The sequence below is a fragment of the Littorina saxatilis genome, linkage group LG7, assembly GCF_037325665.1.
Source record: "Littorina saxatilis isolate snail1 linkage group LG7, US_GU_Lsax_2.0, whole genome shotgun sequence".
In the NCBI taxonomy this organism is placed as follows: domain Eukaryota; kingdom Metazoa; phylum Mollusca; class Gastropoda; order Littorinimorpha; family Littorinidae; genus Littorina; species Littorina saxatilis.
Window position 1 is genome coordinate 13840517 of NC_090251.1, and position 21342 is coordinate 13861858.

The 21342-nt window shown below is 42.8% G+C and overlaps 2 protein-coding genes across 3 annotated transcripts in view; both read left to right on the forward strand.

Annotated features, from left to right (window-relative positions):
• LOC138970736 (DNA ligase 1-like) overlaps positions 1 to 17354 on the forward strand; it is a 56040-nt gene extending 38686 nt beyond the window's left edge. Inside the window, exons 3-5 of one of the 2 annotated variants that reach the window (XM_070343236.1) lie at positions 2905 to 3097; positions 3727 to 3941; positions 4345 to 5682. In XM_070343236.1, coding sequence (XP_070199337.1) covers positions 2905 to 3097; positions 3727 to 3941; positions 4345 to 4625 — 689 coding nt within the window. In that variant the 3' untranslated portion in view covers positions 4626 to 5682. Of the gene's footprint in view, positions 1 to 2904; positions 3098 to 3726; positions 3942 to 4344; positions 5683 to 14695 lie in introns of those variants that run through there. The other variant, XM_070343235.1, reaches the window with a different exon arrangement.
• Positions 17355 to 19452: 2098 nt separating this feature from the next.
• Positions 19453 to 21342, forward strand: part of LOC138970125 (uncharacterized) — a 29853-nt gene continuing 27963 nt past the window's right edge. The window contains exon 1 of the mRNA XM_070342606.1: positions 19453 to 19480. Within this exon, the coding sequence (XP_070198707.1) occupies positions 19453 to 19480 (28 nt within the window). The remainder of the gene's footprint in view (positions 19481 to 21342) is intronic.

A 21342-nucleotide genomic window follows, 5' to 3' on the forward strand; every position in this document is an offset into this window, starting at 1 on the left:
TGCTCGATTGACGCATTTCACGTCTTCAATATTGTGTCTGAGATAATTTCCCAATGAGCTGCCTTTAAAAACGGAATGTCCTGCAATTGTAGTATGCGCTGGAGGTTTCTTTTGGATGGGTAAGGACCCTTGAGATGCGATATCGTCGTATAATTATGTCAAGCGAGAGGCCCTTGACATTGGAAGTGGGAACTTCGAAAGCAAAGTTGCCAGCTACTCGGTATGCACGAGCTAAATTGAACGCCGAAGTAGTGGCTTCGAGAGTTCTGAGGTCAAGGTCGAGAAAATTGGGGGAATCCCAATTAGTGCGCATGCGTTTGTAAACGGTAGGCTTGGTGACCAGAAGAAACAAATCTCATCGCGAGTTCGTAAATGGGCAAACGTTGATCGCGCTGTAGCTTTTACTATAATTGTTGTTTTTAACTGGTTGAACGAAAGCTGTGATAATTGTCCTTAAATTGAATGACTGTCTATAATAATGATTTCGTTGACCAGAATGTTGGGGACAATAAAAAAAGGTTGTTTATGTGGTAGCGAAGTCGGTTAACTTAAAACTCTTTTTGTAGTGTTTTTTTAATGATTGTGTATCGGTAAAACTGCTGGACAAAAATAGTTTGGTCAGAGCGAATGTTTGTGTTACTGGTAAATTTAAAAAGGCAGAACTCCATTTTTTGGGAATCAAGATACAAGGTGTAGTGAAAAGAAGATAAGTTCAGCGAATTTCATATTATTTGAGAAAATGTGTGTCCGAATTTTTAAAACAGAAAAATTGTTGTACTTAGGTGTTTGTAAATTACGTTTGTCCTCGTTAATTGTGAAGAGGATGTATGTTTATATAAAGTTCAAAGTCAAGATTGGATTTTTGTAGCCTACGTGCGTGTGTGCATGTGTATTAGACATAATACATAGACATAGAACACTTTATTATCTCAATTACGATAAACTCGGGTGTGGTGAATCACAATAAACAGCATAAAACGTAAGAACATGAATAAAATATCAAGGCGCAAATATAGTCAGCTCATCATACACACACACACACACACACACACACACACACACACATACACACACACACACCGTCGAACACACACATAACGTCGAACACACACACACACACACACACACACACACACACACACACACACACCGTCGAACACACACACACCGTCGAACACACACATAACATCGAAAACACACACATACACAAACAAACACACACGCAAACACACAAACAAACACACACACACACAAACACACACAAACACACACACACACACACACACACACACACACACACGGCACGCGCGAACACGCAAACAAACGTATGAAGGAACAGACGCACAATTATACCCGCACGCACGCACACACAGGCAGACAGGCACTCGCACAAATACATACACACACACACACACACACACACACACACACACACACACACACACACACACACACACACACACACACACACACAGATAAAGCAATGACAAAAAAAATAGCAGAAACTTACACTTCAACACTCGAACACACACACACACACACACACACACACGCACACGCACACAAACACACGCACGCACGCACACAAACACACACACACACACACACACACACACACTCACACATGCACACAACGACGCCCATTTTCATAGAAACACAGTAACCCCCTCGTATAAGCGGGAATGAAAGAGTGGTGGCCAATGACCCAGAACAAACAAAAGTCAAAGCTGGCAACTCAGGGATGTATTCAGGGAAATTTGCACGAAATGCATGCAGAAGATACGACTTTTCCCTCTATTTTCTCTCTTTGGGAGCGTCAGCTCGGTTTGACATGAATAACTGAAGAAAAGCCCTGCCTTTTTGCACTGAGAAACTGTGGAAGTAGCGTGTTTACTACTGGGTCTGGCTGTAGTACATTTACCCTCATTTACTTCCTCGTTAGCTTCCAAAGTAAACTCTTTTTTCGTCCCATGCATGCGAAAGTGAGGATGTACTTCCGATGTCACTCAAAACTTTAGAAGTAGTCGCAAAATACCCTGGGTTACTTCCTCGCTTTGCTTCGAGGTAAACCCTTTTTCCGGCCCATGCATACGAAAGTGAGGCAAGTACTTCCGATGTCACTCAAAACTTCGGGAGTTGTCGCGAACTTCCCCCATAAGCATACGGGCCCAGGTGTCTTCGAGTCTGCCCTCTCGCTTCAGCTTCCTGGCCCTACCGGCGATACCAGCCCTTGTCTTCGTCAGATCCTCATTGACGAATATGTTGGGGTGTCGCTGGGGTCCCGCTGAGTCTCCTCTCTTTAGGGCCGGCCATTCCAGGTTCGTGAACAGTTTGGTGACATCGGCATTCTTCAGGTTTTTCCTCGACCGCATGAGTTGCTCTTTTTTCCGGTGAGTTGCCATCTTGATAATGGATTGTGTATATTGTTCGCCACCCTGCGGCCTACCCTGTACCCTGTGAGACCTATCTATATCGCCGTCGCAGAGATCCACACCAACAGGCTTTGCGAGTTGCTTTACTTGTTCGTCAGTGTTTTCTTCAATGCTTTCTGGCACCGGCCCAATTCTCAAGCTGTTCCGTCTTGTGTACTGCTCAAAGCCGTCGAGCTGCTCTTTCAGGTCTTCGATCTGCCGATCTTTGGCCTCGATCGCCTTTCTCAGGCCAGAGATCTGGAGGCGGAGCTCCTGCGTGACGCGGCTCGCGACGGCTTTGGCAAGTACTTCGATTAAGTGTGGATCACTTAGGGCCTGCTTCAGATCTTCTATGGACGAGGTAGGCATGGTGTCAATGATTGTTTTACTCATGAAACCTGGATCGTTTGAGATAATCGTTTCTTCAGGGTCTTCGAGGAAGCTCCCATCCGTCCGCTGGTTCTTAGACTCGTTGTCTTGTCTTCACCACCAGATCAACATGAACAAGCGACAAATGCAGAACGGTGCCTGGCCCACAGAGAGAAAGTCAAGAGTGACCCTGATCAGTATGAAGCCTACAAGAAGAAGAACAAGGACAAGTGCAAGCAATACTACAAACGCCCACTCACAGAGGAGGAACTGCAAGCCAGAAGAGAGCAGGACAGACTAAGGGCACAGAAGTATAGGTAGGTTTTGGGCCTTTAATTTACTCTATATATTTTAGGGGATGGGGGTGGAAGGGGGGGGGGGTGTTTATGCTTGCATTTACAATTTCTTATGTTTATTGAGATGTTAATCATGTGACTTTGTGAGTATGACACTTGACCAGAGCATGGCTGACCTGAATGAATTTACAGTGAGTGAGGTTGTCTTGCTTGTACTGTAGCGAGTGAGCTTCAGTGGAAATTAGCTATAGTTAAATATTATAACTAAACTTTGCATATGAGTTGCAGATACATGTGTGTGTGTGTCACTGTGTATCACTGTATGTGTCAAGGAGGGGGGGGGGGGTATATGACTGGTAAGATTGAATCGTGATTGATTATAGTTGTATGTGATGTATGCCTGACTGGTAATATTTAATTGCTTGTTGTGTGGTTGACAAGCTCATGCAAAAGTAGACTTACTTTAGTTTTAGTTTTAGTTTTTACTGTTCATAAATGTGATTTTTAACTTATGATGCTGTTGAAAAGAAAAAAACAACAATGTTACACATCAGTACATTTGTTTCCACTTTGCTGCTTTCTAAGCTTCAAAATTAGATTTTGTTCAGGGTGGGGAGAATAAGCTTGGTTTGTTGTGAATGTGTTTGCAGAGATAAAAAGAAATCTCTGAGAAAAACTTCAGCTGAAAGCAACTTGGTGACTTCCGCTCCTAAACCCAAGGCCAAAACACGTCGAGCTGTGGAAAAGCAGAGAGAGCAGTGGCGTCTTCAGAAACAACAACAGCGACAAAACTGGACTTCCCAAAAGTGGCGACGCCATCGGGAGCGCTGCGCAAAAGATGCTCAGGAAAGACGAAATTTGGCAAGTGAGTAAACATAATCCTACACTTAATGGATGTCCACTGGTTGACAAACATTGTGATCTTTAATGTGGAGTCGCTTGTTGAATCTAACACCCTATTGTCAGTAGACTTTTAAGGGAAATTGTTCAGTGTTGGTGTCCACAGCTAAAGGGGAAGAAAGGGGGGAGCTGTTATTCAGAGCAGTTGTCTCTGTAGTGGTGATAGTTATAGTCGGATGATGATGCTAGTCATTACTTATGATGGGAAGATAATTTGACATCTAGTTTGAAAAGTCTTCAAGTCTTAATCTTAATGGTGTATAATAGTCTAGTATAATGTTGTTTTTTCTCCAGATTGTTTGGTTTCATATTGTTGTCTTTTGCACTAAAACCTTCCCCTATTCTTCCCTTTGTATGTGTGTTAACAGAACACCATGGTGAAGATGCCAGTGTTGTTCCTGATCGTCCATCCGTGTCCAGTTTATCGACAGTACGACGATGCGGCTCATCAGGAACAACCCCCCAATCTGACTCCGCAGAACAACAGTCCCAGTGCGACTCATCAGGAAAAGTCCTCCAATCGGAATCAGCAGGAACACCACCGCAATGCGACTCCCCAGGAACACCACCCCAGCAATACAACTTTAAGTCACCATCAGCAACAACACTAAAGGCTGGATACAAGCAAGAATTAGCAGCCTTGCAATGACTCAGAAGCAAGGATGCTTTAGCCAGAAAGAAGTTGCTATTTCACCTTGTGAATCCTACAGTCACAGTTGACGGCACAGACGACAAACTGTACAGGAGAAAACAAACATCAGAAGCTGCAGTCGAGTACCTGCAAAGCGTTGCCATTGACATTCCAGGAAAAAATTATGCTTCGAAACACCAAAAACCAAAGAAGATTTTGCCGAAGAGACTGAAGCGGCTCCACCGGGACTTTTGCAAGAAAAACCCTGAAAAGAAAATCTCTCTTCAAACTTTTTATCGTAAGCTGCCGGGCAACATTTTGTCATCGAGAAAGAGAGCTTTCCAACAATGTCTTTGCGAGTATTGTGAGAACATTGATCTCAAGCTTGATGCTCTGAACAAGAACCTCACGGAACCAGTTGATGGCAGAGATGTTTTATCCGAAGCCAGCACATGTCCTGAGCCAGCTCTATCATGTCTGAACCGCTCCTGCAAGGAATGTGGCATCCATAGGGTCAGGTTAGGACTTGAGACAAATCTTCAGACTCCAGATGGCACCCATGTCAAATGGAAGTGTTGGGAGATCATCACAACAGAAAAAGGAAAGCGAAGAGAGCTCATAACCAAAGAAGGCACAATCAGAATGCTGCTCGATGAACTGATGACAGAACTTACACCATTTTCCAAGCACCTCTTCAACTTTCGCTGGCAGTTCATGCAGTATAAGAGTCTCAAGTCATCCCTTCCTGCGAACTGGGCTCTGGTTGTTATGGATTTTGCAGAAAACTTTCTGTGCAAATACCAAAATGAGGTCCAGAGCGCACATTGGGGTTATAATCAGGTAACCGTACACCCCTGTGTGCTGTACTACAACTGCCCAACTTGTGCTGATCTCATCAGTGATGTTCCTAGGACTGGAGGGCAACAGGACAAAATGTCCTGAATCAAAAAACTAATAGGACATCATGTCCTGACTACAAAAAAACAATAGGACATTCAGATCAAGCGAACCAATCATGGCACCTAACCTTTTTAGATGACTGAGAATATATGAATAAAGGTAAATAAAAACTGAACAGTTCTAAATTTATTTTAATATTTTAAATGCAACAGTGTTCAGTAGGGTTACTTTCACACACACACAGACACATGCTTCAGAATGTCATAAGTGATCTTTCACACACACTGACACACACACACACACACACACACACACACACACACACACACACACACGGATTTGCGAAAGTTGTTGCAACCAACGGTGAACGAGTTTGAGGCAACGCCATCCTCCTGACAGATGGTGCAGAACATCAGTTCTTTTTCTTTGCTGTAGCTGAGCCAAGGGAACATAGAAAACCAGCTCTGCACAAACTTTCTGGTCGCCCCTACTTTCGTTTCTTGCGTCTCTTCCTGCGTCTCTTCCTGAGGTTGTAGATCTATTGGCTCACCTTCTGAGGCTTCAGTCTCCGACGGGGCCGAAGGCCCTGCAACTTGAATGTCCGTGTCGTCCTTTTTTTTTAACAAAGCCACTCAAAAGTGTCTGCCCTTTTCCCACGCAAACCTTTTTCTTCGGCGGCATTTTTGCAGAAATGTGGCGGCGGAAGTAACATGTCGCTGTCAAAAGTAGCGAGAGTTGTGGCTCTTGTAATATTGTTCGGTCGAGAGTTGCGTCCCTTTGTTCTACCAAGAGTGAAAATTCAAGTTCAAGTAGGACTCGATTCTAACTCGTTTTAACGGGGTTTAATACTTCAGTTTGTACAGATTCTTCTTGCAGTGACCGCTCTATACTATCGGACAATGACCGCTGACTTCGCGATCGGATCGGACATTTGACGGGACAGAGGTGTTTGCAATCGGTCATTTTACAACCTCGGAACATCACTGTCTCATCACAGATTACTTGATCTTCTTGAGCGATGACCTGAGCCATGATGCACACATGGTAAAGGTAATCCAAGACCAGACAAAGCAGCATCTCCTTGGCGTCATGAATGTTGAGAAGATGGTGGTCATTTCAGACGGTTCTGCGGCCCATTATAAGTCCAAACTGCCCTTCCATCATCTTTCAAACCTGAATGATGCAGTTGCTGTGGAGAGATCCTACTTTGGCTCTCGCCATGGCAAGAGCCCGTGCGACTCATGCGGTGGTATCATCAAGCGATTAGTGCAGGATGACATTGCAACTGGGGCCATCATCCAAAATGCTGCTGCAATGTTTGAACACTGTATGGAGCTCCACATCCTTCCTTCAAAGGACGATGTAAATGCAGAGCCTTGCTGCCATACCAGGAGATCCTTCAAACTGATAAAGACTGAAGACATCGACCGGACACTGTCATCAGCCTCGCTACAGACCCTTCCAGGTACGCGACAACTGCATAGCCTCAAGCCTGTTGCAGAAAATGTCCTGGCCACCAGAAAACTTTCCTGCTTTTGTCAATCATGCCAAATTGACAATCCAGATCAATGTCTCAACAGAAAGTATGTTGAGCCATGGAATCTTGTTAAGCTGAAGACATCGAAGAAGACATCTGCAGCATTGATCACTGACCCAGCACCTTGATCAGAGGCACAATCGGATGAACCAGCACCCAGATCAGAGGCAGAGTCTCAGCAACAAATTCTGGACGAAACGTCAAGGGAAAATCCCCAGGACAGAAAAGAGTGTTTTGATTCCTTGTTGGACCAAATGAACAGGTGCACTACATACAGTGAACTTGAAGCTGTTGTTAGGAATTTCCAAACAGCAGCATTTCCTCTCCCTGACACTTTGCCTTCAACAGTTGTAAATGTGAAAGGGACTATAGACAGACAGGCTACAGAAATGAGGTCAGGTACAGTGCCTCTCCATCTCTACTCAATTCTGACTGAGGCAGATGGCAACTGCCTTCCTCGAGCTGTCAGCCGTCTGGTATTCGGAAGCGAGGAGAACTACAAAGAAATGAGGTGTCGCATCATCTCTGAACTTGTTGAGAACAGGGAGATGTACGTCACAGGCCAGGGAATGGGAGGTGAGGCAGTAGCAGTCGAACTCGCTACTCTTGTGGAAGGCTCGGGCTTGTCCGCACAAACAACAACCAGGGACGACAGAGAGGAGCAGTTCACGAGAGAAACGATGGAAGTCAGACGACCATCAGTGAGCATGGGACTCTGGCAGCTAGCAGCAGTTTCCAACATTCTGGGGACATCTGTAAACTCCTTTTACCCTGAGCTGAGATGGCTGTACTTCCAGAAGTTGCACAACAGAACTCTGCATCCTCTCCACAAACGGCGACAGCAGCCAATCAACCTACTGTGGACATCAAATCGGGATCTCATGGACACAAACTGGGTTGCAAACCATTTTGTACCTCTCTTGCCACTTGTCAACCAGGAAACAACTGTGACTGTCCAAAATGAGGAAGACAAAGAGCCAGAAGTTCATGACTCTATTTGGTGGACTGGAACAATAGGGAGTATGTGGCACAAGTGTGCAAGGTGGACACAAATGAGCACCTTGTTCACCTCAGTTTCATGAAGCATCGTGATGGGTGCTATGTTTGGCCCCTGACTGATGACATGTCGTGGGAAAGTTTTGCTGTGTTGAAAGAAAAAGTGCAGTTAGCACGTAATCTTGCACGCAGTACTGAATGCAGGCAGGTTTTTGAGATTATCCGATAATATGAGTCCAGGCCTGTCCTGAGTTGCACAGAGGAAAGAGCTTGCGAACGTTCGCTACGATAACATGCTAAGCCATAAACCAAAGGCTCTTCCAGTCCCCTTTATGGGTTTTGTTTTGCATATTATTAGTATTATATATGGAGAGAGAGAGAGAATGCAAAATAAGACAGAAAAAGAGTTGTCTGTCTTTTAGTTTTAACTTTAAGTGTTATGTTTAATTTTGTTTGTCCATCGCTATGTCATCACAACCGACCATAAGATTAAGCACAGTCATCGTAACAAAGGCTCTTCCAGTCCCCTTTATGTTTTTTTGCAAATACTAGATCTGTAGTAGTTAAGGTAATAGCCCCCCAAAATTGTTTTTTGTATTCTCTTTTGTTTGAGCATGAAATGACAAGCATCAAGTTTGTCCATCGCCTAATCATCACAACCGACTCAAAAAGTGCCATGATCATGGTAATTTGAAGTTTGTGAGCTCTTTTGTGTGTGTTTTTATGGAAAAGGAATTACATATCCTTGATTTTAACTGACAGAAGTGTTCTTTTGTCATTTATTTTGTAAACACATCAAACGGAAACGTGATGTTTATGTCGGTCGTGATGTTGGACATAACATCATGTATAAAATAATAAATAATGTAAGTTGGTTTTGGAATTGTTTGCGTGTAATTCACTGGTGTTGTACTTTCTTTTGATTTATAAAAGGTATTTGGATTGCAGAAGTTTCATTTATGGAGGTAAATCAATCAAATGGTATGTCCAGCATCACGACCAACATCTGTCAGATTGTTAACAAAATATGCTTATTCTACAGAACCCGCTGACCAAACTATCTTTTCCTATGTTATTTTATGTAATGAAAATATGAAACATTCAGCATAAAAATGCACTTGTGTCAAAAAATGTTTTGATTTTTGATTTTTCTACTCTTTTTGGCATCACCTTTTGTCACAACATCATATGGTGCCTCCAGTGCATTCATTGGCTCAGCAATAAATCGTTTAAACTAATGGGAACCACCCGTGCATGTTCGCACATGCGCAAGGCATTACTTTTCGTCATAATATCCAGAAAAAACGTTGTGCTCGAAGAAACCGATTGTGTGTCAAAACCCAGGACATGATCCTGAAAGCAAAACTTGAGGGACCCGCAGAACGGTCAGATGCCTACTGAAAAACATTGTCGACAGATGGGCAGTGAAAAAACCCCGACAACTGTTCAAATAACTTTGAAATGTGATTCAATCCTTTGAGTATCTAGTCATGACAGTACGTCACGGAAGGTGGAAGAATTTAAACTGAAAAATCTTTTTGAATGCGGTTTTACGAGTCGTGTTCTTGTCCTACTGAAATTGCAATCTCAGGACACTGTGTCCTATTGATTTTCAGTCTTCTTGTCCTAAAGGCTGCCAGAAAAATGTACATCACTGCTCCTCACCGTCTATTCTCCAGCAAGACAACTCCGTGCCTCTTCTGACTGTCGCATCCTCACCATTCCACACACCAAAACCAAAACATACGGACAACGCACTTTTACTTTCTGCGCACCCACACAATGGAATTCTCTCCCCTTTCACGTCCGCCACTCTCAGTCACCCCAAGCATTCAAACGAGCACTTAAAACGCACCTCTTCAAGAAATACAAACCCTGATTTTGTTTTCTCAGTCCATAAGTAGGCTACATGTAGTGTATTTGTTGTTTTAGTGATAATGGATAATGTATATAAACATCTAGGGCTGTTTTCAGTATTGTTGATAACATGTTCTGTTTGATTAAGGGTATTCAGCTGGTATTTCCTTGTTTTCACTACCTATTTTATTCATGTTTTTATTACTTAGTTAGTGGAAGAATCTTTTGTAATGTATGTTTGATGGTGTATGCTTTTAATTAAGCGTTGCTGACTATGAATGTAGATGTAAATGCTTGTATAACTGTGTTTTAATTTTAAATGTGTCAAGCGCAAAGAGCATGATTGTAAAGTTATGATTGTAAAGTTATATAATTATTATTATTATTATTATTATTATTATTATTATTATTATTATTATTATTATTATTATTATTTAAGTTATTGAGACATCCCAGTGCACTAAGGGATTTAAAGAGCAAATCGAAAAAATTCATTATTGAACGAAGCGCATAGCGCCGAGTTCAATAATTATTTTCGAGATTTGCTCTATAAATCCCTTAGTGCACTGGGATTGTTTCAATAACGATATTGTCAGTACCGCCAGAAAAAAAAGGAGGTTCAAAACGCACATTTTGCAACGCGCATTAATTGGATAGGCGTAACTGTGTGGTCAGGTTTGTGTCAGATCTACTTTTGTGTGGGCTGTCTCAAGTGTGTCGTGCTTTCGTCACACGCAAACTCTTGTTTTAATTTCTGTTTGTAAATTCCAGTGTAGCGTTAAGCTAAAAAGTGATGATCTTTCATAGACTCGAGACATCATTTAAACTCGGAGAAAGGACTGTGCTCTTAGTTATTTGCGATTCGAAACCTTCATCGAGCTTCGACAGATTGACTGTGCAGAGTGTTGCCCCTTGCCAAGGTCGACGGTAAGCACATTTTCAAAATAAATGTGGCATGTTTCTCGTGTGGTATCTTCATTCATCGGGGAGTCTGGTACTAAATATGAACGGTAAGAATGCTCTGAACCCTACTACACGTATTATATCCCCATCGTTTTATCGTTCACATTTGCCCAACATGTTAATTTGCTGAGCGGGATTTATGTCTGCTATGCTATGGCAATCGAACCACTGCACTGGGTCTCATTTCAAAAACAAAAATTGCTCGTCACGTTGCACTGAGTCTGCATGCATGAGGCAGGCTGGTAATAAGTCATATATATGGTAAGAACGTTCTAAACGCTACACGTTTTCGATTCCGATTGTTCTTGCCTTGAAATAATAATTCGGAAAACATTCATTTACTGAACAGATGCAGTCGTATAAATGTCAGTGTAGTCTGCTACGTACGTGCTGATCTAGCTGCTACGTTATCGGAATATCACTTGTGTTTTCTGTCAGCTGCTGGGAATTGCATACTAAACTCATCATTTGGTAATGTGGATAATGAGTTACATGCCACTAACATGGCATAATTATGAGAGGAATCTTCGCAAGTCGAAACTGAAAAATTAGACACAGCGGGCTCTATTTTTAGATCAGTGGCAAATGTGGCACAGGCACATGCAATCTGTCAGAAAAAAAACCACTTCTGCTTTAATTGAAAAGCAGGAAATTTATGGTCATAATCATGGGTATTGTGGAGAATATAAGCTACATGTCATTAATTAATTCTGAGGATGAGAGTACACTCTCGCTTAGGCAAAGGGCGGAAGAATACGCTCTGTGGAAAAGTTAGTGCACTCCAAGAGTGCGCTAATAGTTTTAGCGCATCACCATTAGCCAATCAACTGGTTCACATCAGTCATGTGACACCAGTACTTACTGACAATTATTATTATTATATATAATACACACACATGGAAAACAAAGCTTGCATAGAAAGTGCACAGCATGTAAGGTCTAATGATCAAGGTACTAACTTTATTTTGATACTCAGGATGTGCTTTGTTGGAGGAGGGGCTGTGGTTGCCACAGTGTAGGTATGCATGTACATTGACATTTGTGATAAATATGGAGGTAATGTCAGTCACTTTATACATTTAGTCAAGTTTTGACGAAGTGTTTTAACATAGAGGGGGAATCAAGATGAGTGCCGTGGTGTGTGTATGGGTTGAGCGATTCAGAGAAAACTAGACGATCGTCATGAAACTTAATTATACTTGAGAGTTGGTGAGTATGATATCTCCAGACTTTTATTTAATTTGTTTGATAAATATCTTTGATGACGTCATATCAGGCTTTTTGTGGAAGTTGAGGCGGCAGACTGTCACGCTCTCATTTTTTTAACCAAATTGGTTGAAATTTACTTCAAGCAATCTTTGACGTTGTCTAGACTATGGGATTGTTTTGCAGCTCGGAAGCTGAAAATAAAATTTTGAGTTTGCTCATTAAATTTGTCATTAAAATCAAATTTTCGCAAACAGATTTAAAAAGGATTGCATCATATTCTTGATCAAATTCTGAATCTAAAAATATAAAGATATGTCATGTTTACCCAAAAAATATCACAATTATGAAAATATACTGTTCAAAAAAAGAAACGCATAGTTGCTACTTGCCAAATTTGTTTTATTTTTCGAAAAAATTAACAGAAAATCCAATATTTAGATTATTTGTTTGAAATTTGGTATGGACACAGTTGAATGCACACACAGTTCATTTGCATCTTCAAATCAATCAGTCAATCAATACGATTGGGTGCCGAGGCTGTCAAGTCAGTAGGGGGTGTGACTGCCTTGAGCAGCAACAACTGCCCGGCATCTTCTGGGCATGGACTGGATCAGATGCCGGATATCTTGCTGTGGGATGGTGTCCCACTCCTCCTGAAGTGCCTGCAATAGATCGCGGTGATTTGCCGGCGCTTCTTCTCGCCTGCGCACACGTCTGTCCAATTCATCCCAGAGGTGTTCTATCGGGTTCATGTCTGGCGACATGGATGGCCAGGGAAGCACCTGGACATGGTGGTCGGTGAGGAACTGGGTGGTGAGTCGTGCTGTGTGCGGGCGAGCGTTGTCCTGCTGGAATATGGCATCCTGGTCAGCCAGAAGAGGAAGGGCGTGTGGGCGCAGAATTTCCTCCACGTATCGCTGGGCAGTTATGCGCCCTTGGACGTGCACCAGAGTGCTCCTTCCAGCGGTATTGATCGCCCCCCCACACCATGACGCCTCCACCACCATGAACGGGTGCCTCATCCACACAGTTGGGCGCGTAACGTTCGTTTACTCTCCGGTAGACCCTCCTCCGACCATCATGTCGCTGGAGCAGGAAGTAGGACTCGTCGCTGAACCACACGTGTCTCCAGTGATTCCGGACGGTCCAGCGAAGGTGCTGGTTGCCCCACTGCACTCGGTTCTGGCGATGGCGGCGGGTGAGGACAGCTCCTCTGTGAGGTCTGCGAGCTCTCAAACCAGCTTCATGCAGGCGGTTCCGCACGGTCTGGTCCGATAATCGGTGTGGCCCGGGGAGAGCCTGGACAGAAGATGAGGCCGACAGGAAACGATTCCGGAGGTGGCGGAGCCGTATGAAGCGGTCGTGAGCAGCAGTTGTCGCCCTTGGTCTTCCCGCTCGTGGCAAGTCAGCAACGGAGCCAGTGGCTTGAAACCTGACCCACAGTCTACTGATGGTGCTCTGGGACACGTGGAAGTGCCTGGCGATTGCACTTTGACTTTGGCCTGCTTGTAAACGACCCAATGCAATTTGGCGGTCTTCTCTGCTCAATCGGGCCATCTTTCGTCGCTGAATTGTCGTCTGATTTCTTTGTGGCGAACAATCCGCTTTTATGGGTTTTGGAAGACATGGTGAGAGCTCAATATTCCCCGAGTTTCACGAGATTACACTGAAGCATGACGAGTGGTCATGCCAAATGAGCAATTTTGACATTGTAGCCACTGATAACGCATGCGTCACGTGCAGAGCTCACTTGTGGCAATGGACGAAAGGTCGACGACCAGATAAACATTTTCTGCAGTTTGGTGGATATCCTTGTAGCCATATAACTAAATTAACCAAATATTACAAGCTATGCGTTTCTTTTTTTGAACAGTATAGGTTAATTAAGTTCAATTAAAATTTTTAGAAATCAATGCACAAAGGATTTTATCTTATTCTTTATCAAATGCAGAGCCTTCAGTTTCATTCTGTGAGTTCGACAGATTGACTTAATGTAGTAATTTTGTCTGTTGTTTTTAGATTAAGTTACATTAGGTCTTCTTCGGCCAAACTATAGACTAAATACTACATACCAGTAAGAATAGCTGAAAGAGATACTACTCACTGTATTGATCCGACTGTTTGGGGAGAGATTTGGTTGATTTTGATGAATCAGAAGAATCTGGGGAATCCACTGTACATGTAACTTAATCTAGGTGCACATCGCATGATTTGCTTTAAACACACACCACGACTATGGAACTCAATAAAATCAAAGCAAACGAAGGAGGTTCGGGGCGCTCATGCCTCTTAGATGTTGGCAACAAAGTACATGTAGTTGAGATGCGTCGCCTATGATGCGGCCCCTGAGCTATTACGTTCACCACATACACAAATAAGGCAACTAACTCCTAACACAAACTAAGCTTTCCAACAAGTGCTTTCTTTGCTTATTTTTCCACGTGTAAATAAGCTTTTACAACGCTTCCTTTTTGCAAAGTGAAGGCAGTACGTCCTCCTATGCGGCATCATTCTTTGCAACGTAGAATGTGGTATGGTACATGTATAACTTGGGAAGCTATCTGAGGGCCAGCTTTTTCCTTTGGTTATAAGCCCTTTAAATTTGTCAGCAAATTGTCTGTTACAGGACAAGCTGCAGCCAGTTCTGACAGTGATACCTGGCTGAAGGAAGAGGCAGGAGAAGGACAAGCTGCAGTCAGTGCTGACAGTGATACCTGGCTGAAGAAAGAGGCAGAAGAACTAGCTACAGCCAGTGCTGACAGTGATACCTGGCTGAAGAAAGAGGCAGGAGAAGAACAAGCTACAGTCAGTGCTGACAGTGATACCTGGCTGAAGAAAGAGGCAGGAGAAGGACAAGCTACAGTCAGTGCTGACAGTGATACCTGGCTGAAGAAAGAGGCAGGAAAAGTACAAGCTACAGTCAGTGCTGACAGTGATACCTGGCTGAAGAAAGGGGCAGGAGAAGAACAAGCTACAGTCAGTGCTGACAGTGATACCTGGCTGAAGAAAGAGGCAGAAGAACAAGCTACAGCCAGTGCTGACAGTGATACCTGGCTGAAGGGAGAGGCAGGAGAAGGACAAGCTACAGTCAGTGCTGACAGTGATACCTGGCTGAAGGAAAAGGCAAGAGAAGAGCTGTCTGGTACTAACAATAGCTTCATCACTGATTCACAGCTTAACACAAACAGAACAGAAGCACACTTGTCTGCAGGTGATACTCGTCCAAAGGAACACATGTTAAAATGTCTTCATGAACAAGTACATCGGTGCTCACATTGTACAGCTGTCTTTGACTTTCCCAGCAAGTTGAAGAGACACCTACAAACGCATACTGGTGAACGGCCACATAAGTGTAGTCTGTGCAATGCTGCTTTTGCTCAATCTGATTCCCTGAAGACACACATGTTTACACATACAGGTGAGCGACCACATCCGTGCAGTCAGTGCAGTGCTTCTTTTACCCGACCTGGTTCCCTGAAGATACACATGATTACACATACAGGTCAGCTACCACATCCGTGCAGTCAGTGCAGTGATTCTTTTGCTCGATCTGGTTCTCTGAAAAAACACATGTTGACACACTTGGGTGAGCGACCACATCAGTGTAATCGGTGCAGTGCTGCTTTTGCTCGATCTGGTTCCCTGAAGATACACATGTTTACACATACAGGTCAGCGACCACATCTGTGCAGTCATTGCAGTGCTGCTTTTGCTCAATCTAGTTACCTGAAAAAACACATGTTGACACACACAGGTGAGCGACCACATCAGTGTAGTCAGTGCAGTGCTGCTTTTGCTCAATCTAGATACCTGAAAAAACACATGTTGACACACACAGGTGAGCGACCACATCAGTGTAGTCAGTGCAGTGCTACTTTCGCTCAATCTGTTTACCTAAAGAGAGATATGTTACGGCATGTGGTGAAGTAAATGCCCATGTCAATGATAAAAAGAGTCTCCTGTAAACCATTAGTTTTTGGTCACAGACACTGTCAGGCTTTTATACACAGTACAAAAACCCTTTCGTTTAAATACTTATCACTAGAGAACATCCTAGGTGCCCTCCATAAAGAGCGAGCATTTTTCAACGAATTTATTTTTGCGTGGCCAGCCGGATTTACTAAAACAAATTGGAAGCTTCATTTTGGTGCCAGACCTAACTTTTTAAAATCTAAATAATGAATTGACAGCTTGTTTCACAAATATTCTTTAATTCTTTTTTTTCATCAAGACAAGATCAGTACAATTTGAAGTTTTGAAAGTTTGAAAAAAGGGAAGCCCGCAAGGTCGTGTTTCCTAAAGCAGACACATTTTCTGCATATTCATGGCTTCTTTGAAGCCAACCGCCGCCAATAAGTTAATGTAAGTCACAGTTGCATTTTAGATTCAGAAATATTTATTGCAGATGAGTCGCATTGAAACCACAAACTGAGGACTAAATTGTGAAAAAAGGAAAGTGGGTCACACATGTCCACGATGGCTCAGGGAGTTGAATAAACCACGAGGACTGGTGTTTGGCTTACGCATGCTAAATAGCCATTTAAACGAACTCAACTGTGTCATTTAAAGCTGTTAGATGCAGTTGCAAGTGTGTTCCATAAGTTTAGAACTGCTTATTTCGTGAAAGATTCCATTGTTCTGTAAACCTCGTGAGGTGGAGTGGCTTTAAATTGTGTTTACCTGTGTTGATGCCTCTCTCGCTCGCTCTTTCTCTCTCTCTCGCTCGCTCTTTCTCTCTCTCTCGCTCGCTCTTTCTCTCTCTCTCGCTCTCTCTCTCTCTTATCTATTTGATCCTTTTTAGGCCCCTAACCCCAGCCCGATTTTTCTAGCATATTTGCGTTTAGGTTTTGTTTTTGGCAGGCCAGTTAAACCATCAGGGTATTCACGGGTCATGCCCGTTTTTCATCAATGTAAAGACTTAATTAGGAATATATTCTGGTTAATGGTCTGAAAGTTTCCCCCGAAAGCGGCGTATGGCTGCCTAAATGGCGGGGTAAAAACGGTCATACACGTAAAATTCCACTCGTGCAAAAAACACGTAGTGTACGTGGGAGTTTCAGCCCACGAACGCAGAAGACAGAAGAAGATGGTCTGAAAGTCGTTTCCAGGCCAAGAAGTGCTGCCCATTTTGTTTCGGCAGTCTAATGACTAAGATAATTTTGTTTGTGAAGGACAAAGGACCGTGTCAGAGCTCACTTGAACTTTGTATAGATATATTTTTTATGAAAGATCCCATGTATGTTTTTATGATTGTCATCTTGGATTGAATATAGTATGGAACTTTGCTTGACTCTTGTTGAGTTGATATTCTGTTTTTCTTGTGTATTTGTTTGATTGCCATCCTGACAAATGTCTTTCAGACACGTATGCACCACAACATCGTAGACACAGGCACAGACAGTTACAGTTTATGCGAGGCTGCTACCGCTCTGCTATACACAAGCAACTGTTGCTGTTAATGTCTCATCTGCTTTAGACAACATGGTGAGAAAGGTTATGTGTGTCTTTGTTTGTGTCCAAATGTGGATGTCCAGCTGACGTGATCATTGTGAGCCTGCCAGATTGATAACAATGAATAGTTGACTAATTTACTTTTTTTTTCATTTTCATTTTCATTACTTTATTGTCCCATCGCTGGGAAATTCGGGTCGTCCCAGTGGAAAGCTAGCAGCAACGGAGTCGCGCTACCCAGGTGTCTGCGTGTTTAGGTGTATTCAGCCACCTGCACTTATGGCAGAATGACCAAGGTCTTTTACGTGCTATTGTGATGACACGGGGGTGGGACATGGCTTCCGTCTCTGGGTCTGCACATAAAGTTGACCCGTGTCCGTCCCGGCCCGAATTCGAACCTGCGACCTTCCGATCACAAGTTCAGTGCTCTACCAACTGAGCTACCGGGCCCCCATGTATGTGAGTTCCACAATTTGCCTTTATTGGCTGTGTGGATTTGTACTTTTTCAGAGAGTCTGAATGCGTGTGTGTGTGTGTGTGTGTGTGTGTGTTTGTGGCAGACAAATAACTGGATATATAGGCAATAACCCTAACCAATTACCCTCAGGTATATTATACATGTAACGTCAAGTTAGTATCTCCCTTCATTGGCTCTGTCGATGCCCGTTTGTAAATGCTTGCTTCCCTCCTTTGTAATAAACCACCCATAGGGCTTCGTTTAGCCAAACTCAATCCTCAATATATCATTAAAAAAAATTCTGCGGTTATGAAATTAAAGGCCCCTCCTGTTTTTGGAACCGCAGGAGCTTTCTAGTTTGCTGTTAGGTAGATTTTTGGTTCCTCTTTCCTGTCATGCTCTCTTTTTCTTCATGAATTCTTTTCTTTTTTCTGCCTTCTTGCTCATTCACCTGTATTTTTTCCAAAAATCTCTTCTCTTGCCGCTTGTCTCGCGATTCATGTATAGTTTAATCTGTTAGTGTTCTGATGTAAGTCCAGCAGTAGATATACGGTTAAGCCTATTTTAACATACTGGAAACTGGTAATCTTCCAGTTGGTATTAATTTACCAAATTTTGTTTTACTAAAGCCTGCTGGGACACAAGTAATGGGTTAGTGCATTTGTAAACAGGAATCGCTTGACAAGTGGCCCCCTTCATCCCCCCCTTCCTCGTCCTGATATGGCTCTGAGTAGTCGGCTGGACGTTAAGCAACAAATAAACAAACAATTAAAAAAAATCTGGGTAGGGAAATCCTTTTGTGAAATGAGGTCAGGGACTTTCGGCGATTGCCAGGTCCATGCTTTTCGGAGCCGGACTACAACATGATGTCGGTCACACTTTACTTGAATTTGTTTCCCATACAAAGTAAAAGGGAGCTAAGTGTCAGTTATCAACTTAACTTAGCTCGAGTGATATCGACAGAATGTATGTTACACAAATACGAAGTGAGAAACTCAGACAATCAAGTCAATACTGATCCCCACGCTTGAGAACTCAAGTGTAATATTTGAAGTTGAAATCTCTCTTGCCAACTGTGAGCCAGATCAGAGACTTTTGAGTATCTCTGGCCAGATTAGCTCAGTTGCTAAAGCTCCGGATCGTTTATCGTCACATAGGAGTTCACGGGTTCGAGCCTCTTCGTTGGCAAGTTTTTTTAAAAATAATTTGTATATAATATCAGTATTTATCAGTATTTTTTGTATTTTCTGAACTCCTGATTCTTGTGTGTTATTTATTTTTCTTCATTCCAATACAGAAATACAAACGGAGAAACTCGGAAACAGACGAGTCGACATATGCTCCAGAACAACTTTGTAATTGTTACTTACTTCAATCGGCAAAAAACAAATTTAGCAACAATAATAAAAAAACAAATAAAAAAATTCCCACTCTGCACACTGTTGTGTTTGTGGTGAGTTCTCTTCTGGTCGACCATGGGCTACAACTCACACGTTCACTCAGGTTAATGCACAAGTAGGTTTTGATGTGTATGACCATTTTTATCCCGCCATTCAGGCATCCATACGCCGCTTTCAGGGGAAGCATGCTGGGTATTTTTGTGTTTCTATAACCCACCGAACTCTGACATTTTCCACACTGACAAGTACCCGTGTGCAGACAATCCCTGAGCATAATATATTATATGTTATATCTTCAAGAGTCCTTTTCAGTGTTCGGTTCCTGGTATAAATAAAGTATACACAAATATAGTATAAATAAAGGTAAAGCAAAACAGGTCATTCTTCCAACTGTACGTGACATGTCTAAACTACCAGATGTTTTTTCCAAGTATTTTCATAAAAAGATTTTGACCATCCGCAACAGCTTCGCCCAGCATTAGCGATTCAGACCGTTCTCCCATTTTTGTTGGAAATCCGTTTTCTGTTTTCACCCCAGTCTCTGAAGATTTTGTTCGTAAACTCATTGTGAAGTCTGCCAAAACGTCCTGTGACCTCGACCCCCTCCCCACCCCCCTCCTCTGTGATCACTTGGACATCCTTCTACCCACCATCACTAGAATACTGAACGGGTCCCTTTCCACTGACACCGTCCCCTCAGATTTAAAAAAAAAGCTGCCATTAAACCCCTTCTGAAGAAAAGCTCCCTCGACCCCAACGAACTACAGGCCCATCACGGCGGTTCCCCCTTTCGGCACAGATAGCATGCCCACGCAGCCCCTGCCCTGCTTATCTGTTATCACATTCCTGGCCCCGCTGGGGCTTCAGCCTTTTTTGTTCCACTGGCTGGCAGCAGAAAATGAGTCAATTTCCCACGGTTTAATTGCCTTCCTGCCACTGCTTCGCAGCAGAACCAGATTTTGTATCTAGTTTATATCTTGAAGAGCCCTGTCTGGAGCACTTTCCATGTGGTTTCGTATTAGTTTCTGATCATCAGAGTACATGTACGCTGTGTGTTTCATTTGTGTGGCATTGTGTTGTGACAGGCAAATTTTTCACCCACTGTTCAGCAGAAAAGAAAGAATTGAATCATAGTATTATTACAAGTGACATCACACTCAATTATTTTGTGCAGCAGTGTGACCTAATATTTCCAGTTTTCTTCTTTGTCTTCATGTGACAGTGTATGTTTGGTATGCAGTGTGTTTCATAATGGAGCATACTGAAACTGAACATCTAATTTGTGTTAATGCATTGTGTAGACTGTGTGGGGAACGCTCTGCAAGAACCAAAAAAGATCATAATCGTAATGTGAAACTGTGTGTGGACTATGCGGACAAACTGAAAAACTTTTTTAACATTGATGTATCTTCTGATATTAGTGCAAAACATTCGACCACGTTTTGTCAGAAGTGCTATTCAAAGCTGATTAAATTAAACCGTACGCCCTCAAACACAACAACTGATCGTGTTAAGGAACAAGCTCAAGCCATTAGTAACATTTGGTGTCAGTGTGATTCCAGCCTCCAAAGTAGTCAGTGTGAAACATGCTCCCACTTTCAAAGCCACAGAACAGCAGGGCAACCAAAAAAGGCGAATAAGGGGAGGCCAAAGAGAAAACTGGTTGAAACTGACTTGACAGGTGAATTACCTTGGATACCCGTAAGCGGGCTCAAGAAAAGATACCTCACACACACAAGGTAAAAGTCTTTAAAGTGTCAGCATGAACACTCTGTTAACATTAACCTTGCAGATTTGTTTTTAATTTGTTCTGTCTTCAAAAGTGGACCGTGGCGCGATCTGTAGCCACTCAAATACATGTCATTAATTACATTGTGCCGTGTGTACTGTTCTCTGTCTGTCTTCTTTCAGCAGGCTACAGCAGTGGCACACCTACAGCATATTGGTCATATTTAGTATCGTTTG